At 39.8% G+C, this 4,280-nt stretch overlaps 1 protein-coding gene across 1 annotated transcript in view; it reads left to right on the top strand.

Annotated features, from left to right (window-relative positions):
• LOC102214139 (1-phosphatidylinositol 4,5-bisphosphate phosphodiesterase beta-1-like) overlaps positions 1-4,280 on the top strand; it is a 34,129-nt gene that overhangs the window by 10,073 nt on the left and 19,776 nt on the right. Inside the window, exons 4-9 of the mRNA XM_005733744.2 lie at positions 530-670; positions 765-844; positions 1,152-1,205; positions 1,839-1,914; positions 2,365-2,465; positions 3,906-4,069. Coding sequence (XP_005733801.1) covers positions 530-670; positions 765-844; positions 1,152-1,205; positions 1,839-1,914; positions 2,365-2,465; positions 3,906-4,069 — 616 coding nt within the window. The remainder of the gene's footprint in view (positions 1-529; positions 671-764; positions 845-1,151; positions 1,206-1,838; positions 1,915-2,364; positions 2,466-3,905; positions 4,070-4,280) is intronic.

Raw genomic sequence — 4,280 nt, 5'->3', positions numbered from 1 at the left:
AGCTTGGAGTAAGACAACATGCATGAAGAGGATGATGTGGACAAAATACTCATTTGCCTAATAATTCTGCACTCCCTGTATATTTGCACAAGTTTCAATGAGTCGCTGTGCCTATTTCCCATTTTACTAGAAAATAAAAAAATAAGTGGAAGCTCAAGACTTGCATGAGCGATGATGAGACCCTCTTCAGTCAGAAAAACTGGAGAAAATGTGGAGCCCCTCTTGAGGAAGGTGACAAACATTAAATTATTTTTATTTCCTTACTTTCCACAAAAACATCTTTCTCTGTTTGATCGCCTGATTTACTATCAGGTTCAGCCTGCACTTTCTTTACACATATAACACACTGTATGTTGCAAACAACATGTCACACTGGGTAAAAATAGATGCAAATAAACTGCCTCAAATGGTCTCAGCCGTCCCCGCATCCCTCCAGGTCCCCTCACTTTCATCCGTCTCCTCTCTACAGTGCATGCCTCCCTCGTGGCTCTGATTCCACTGACAGCTTTCACTCTGTGTCATCCAATAGGAGGCTAAGCTGCGGGAGCTGCTCGATGTGGGAAACCTGGTTGGTAGGCTGGAGAACCGCATGGTTACCGTGGTTACGGCTTCAGACCTTGTAAACGTCAACCAGCTTAACTTCATCGCTTCGCAGGAGGACGAAGCCAAGGTGCTGAGCTCATTAAAGCGACCGTGACCATGACTAATTGCGATGATAATGATGATGCAGTGTGTGACTGTTTTTGTGTTTCGTTTTTTTGTAGGTGTGGTGTGAGGAACTGTTTTCTCTGTCTTCCAACCTGCTGAGCCACAATCTCAACCGAGACCAGAGTCTGCTGAAAGCGTGAGTACGCACACATTCATCACTGCACGCACTTGTTTGTTTTATTAAACAGTATATGGCTTAAAGGGAAGCACAGATGTGGATTTGTGGAGTTTGGAGGTTAATAAAAAAAAATACTGAGTCTTTTGTGATAAACTTAATCATCCCTGCTGCTTCCTGACACCTTTTTGAAACCTATTTTCTGCACATCTTTTAATCTTAATGGTTTTACAAAATGCTTCATTCACACACACCATTGACCCATTTGCCTGACCACTTTTGCTACTTCACCCTTTGAAACTGACACCCTCTAATTTTTCTGCTTCAGGTACATCAAGTTAACTCTTCAGCCGAATGCAGAGGGGAGAATTCCTGTCAAGAAGTGAGTTCCCGATGATTATTAGGTCCCCAAGCCTCACTCAGTGGTTTTACGCAAGCATTTGCTTTGAGGCACATGTTACAGTATATGGTTGGGAACGTGAGGAATTAGCCTGAAGAAATCTTCAGAGACACGCACAAACTTTAACTTTGCTCTTTCCTGTCCCTTGCTTCCAAAAATAAACTTAATTCCATGTGCACTTGGGGAAGCAAAAACAGGGACAGGATTCATGAAGGTGCTTAATTCAGCACTGACCTGGTAATCAACCACTGCCAGAGCATGAGATGGATAATACAGTTATGACAGGAAGCTGTATTTTAGAAGCAAACTGAGAGCCGAATTAAGGTCAGCTGATATCTAAGAAGCCGAGGGAGTAGAGTTTTAAGAAAGCCCGCACGGTTTGACAGTTTGCACAGCCGAAGCTTTGGGCTCGAGTGAAGAGGGTGAGATTTGCCAAAGTGAAATTGCGTACACGGTGAATAGTTGCATTTCAAGAACCGTTATGGAGGATTAGCACCGTAAATGTCGGCCCATTAGTTGGAGAGAAGAATATGTAGAGGTTCTTACGGAAAGTAAAAAAATGAGTTTTGGGTTGGTGGAATGATCATAATATTGTTGCACCACTGTCTGTTTCAGTATTGTTCGGCTGTTTTCATCGGACAGAAAAAGAGTCGAGAATGCCCTGGAGAGCTGCAAACTGCCCTATGGACGGGTAAATACTTCAGTTAGTTTGGATTATTATAGGTGGCAGGGAATGAAAGACACACATGAAAAGCTGTTCTCTTTTCGTGGATAACTACATATTAGACTCACAAAGTATTTAGTTTTTTTCTCTCTTTTTCTCTTTATTCTTTCTTCTCAGTTTTCTGTTTTCTGTTGAAGCTTTTGTCTGTTGGTTTTGTCCAGAATGACTCATAGTGCATGAATGGGAAAAATAAGCTCAGATATCTGGGTCATCAAGTTTTCAAGCAGCCACTTCCAATTCAAAACAAAGTCGTGTTGATTTTACATGAATCACACATTGAATATTCCTGTGAGCACAGAAAGATTGTTTTTGAAGAAGACATGTTGGAGGAAAAGTTGCATTTTAAAAGGGGTTTTGAACTATATTTTGCAGTTGGCATTATCAATAATTAATGCCCATGTTCTTTGTATTTGACAGGGTGACAGCATCAAACTGGAAGACTTAACACTTGAAGTTTACCGGAACTTCTTGGACAGTCTGTGCCCTCGTCCTGAGCTTGGGAACATCTTCAAACTGCAGTAAGTAAACAGAAAATAACTTGAGCTGGAGCTCTTGCTGCAGCTACTGACCTCTACTCTGCTAAAAGATGTATTAAAGATGAAGAAGCTACTCTACAAAATGAAAAGTTGTTATTTGCTTCAGGCCAATTTTTTTGATATCAGAAAAATCGTGATTCATCGCCTGTCCCACTTGTACAGACAGACAGGGATTGAACAAACTGGTTGATCTTTAGCTTTGCAGCAGTAATCATATTCTTAAAACTAATCTATCCCCTCTTCCAACGATGTTATGCAACTGGACCAGTTTGTTAGAAGTAATTAGCTTTCTGAAGCCGATCTAAATCCTGATCCTGGAGTTTTTTTTAATGTAATTGTGTCCCTAGAACCAGAAAGGTGTCTAAATCTAAATCTATTTGTATTAATTACTTGAACAACAAGACAATACGTCACAATTTCTTTTTATTTCAAGTTGATATGCAGTTGTAAATATATGATGATTAAGACCTCATTAAGACCAGTCAACAACCCCCTGGCGACCACTGATCACTAGGAAAATAAATGTCTATTCTGCAAAATAGACATTCTACCTTTTTCTCTCTGAGCTGCTGTGAAACTGCAAACATCTATGCAAACTACTTGTAGCCTAGTAATGACCACAGCAATCACAAGGAGCTTTTCAGTGCTTCATCATATACCTCTTTACTACCAGTTTGTTATGCACGAGACTGTCAGGAACCTCCAGCAACCACTCGCTTACTAGTCACAGAATACACACTTTTCCCGCATGACTGGTGGTTGCTAGATAAGTGCCAACAGGTCTCTAGGTCTGTGTGACTGAGACCTGAACCACTGTGAGATGGGCCCAATCTGAAATTTCACATCGTATCTTCACACTTAGAATGACAACTTGATATTTTTTTAAAAAGAAGCGTATCATCTAGTTGTTCTCAAATATTATCACAGGGCATTTCTGCATTGAAGAAACTGGAATCAATAAAGGATGATAATAATAAAATAATTTAAATGTTTAGCTATAGTTTTTGTAGTACTTGTACTACACTTGTACTTGTAGTAGTAATTCTCTGTATCTGGGGTTTTTTTCTAGCATTGGAAAGCAGTAGATAAATCTGTACAATGTGAAAACTGGCAGATTTATGCAGCATACCACTTGTACATTTGTTCTAGTGGTTTCTCATCACACATAAAAGCATGTTGACATATTCCAGTTTCTACAAACGTTCTAAACCCTTGCAAATTGATTTAACTTAATTGATTTAATCAATTGATAAAATCAATACAATAGCACTCTTCCCATTTTAAAAACTGTTTTTCAAGAGTATGAGGTTAAGCAGCACTCCAGCAGTGGTTCCACAAAAATACACAAACAGCATACAAATTTCTGAGAAGGTTTATCCTCTAATGCTCTGACTTTCAACCTGACTCTTCTCTGCTCTGCAGAGGAGCCAATGATAGGATGCTGTCAGTCGATCAGATGACAGAGTTCATCAACAATAAGCAGAGAGACCCAAGGCTCAATGAAATCCTCTACCCACCTCTTCGTCCTGCACAGACGCACACTGCGATGGAGAGGTATCAACATGACCAGACACAACTGAAGCAAGGTACACACTTAGACAAGCAGATTTTGCTGGAGGTTTTATGTGTTTGTTTGTTGTTGTTTTTTTTTTTTTACTTTAACCTCCTAGGACCTGGCGTCCACATATGTGGACATCACATTTTGGGTTATTTAGACCAAAATACTCAATTTTGCTCTACAAGAGCCTGATATCCACTTACAAGGACATTATACTGCTACTGTTCTATCAAAATTTT

The sequence above is a fragment of the Pundamilia nyererei genome, unplaced genomic scaffold (genome assembly GCF_000239375.1).
Source record: "Pundamilia nyererei isolate P.nyererei 1_Seehausen unplaced genomic scaffold, PunNye1.0 scaffold00054, whole genome shotgun sequence".
Lineage (NCBI taxonomy): Eukaryota > Metazoa > Chordata > Actinopteri > Cichliformes > Cichlidae > Pundamilia > Pundamilia nyererei.
Note: the sequence above shows the minus strand (reverse complement) of the source record. Positions and strands in the feature narration are given on the sequence as shown.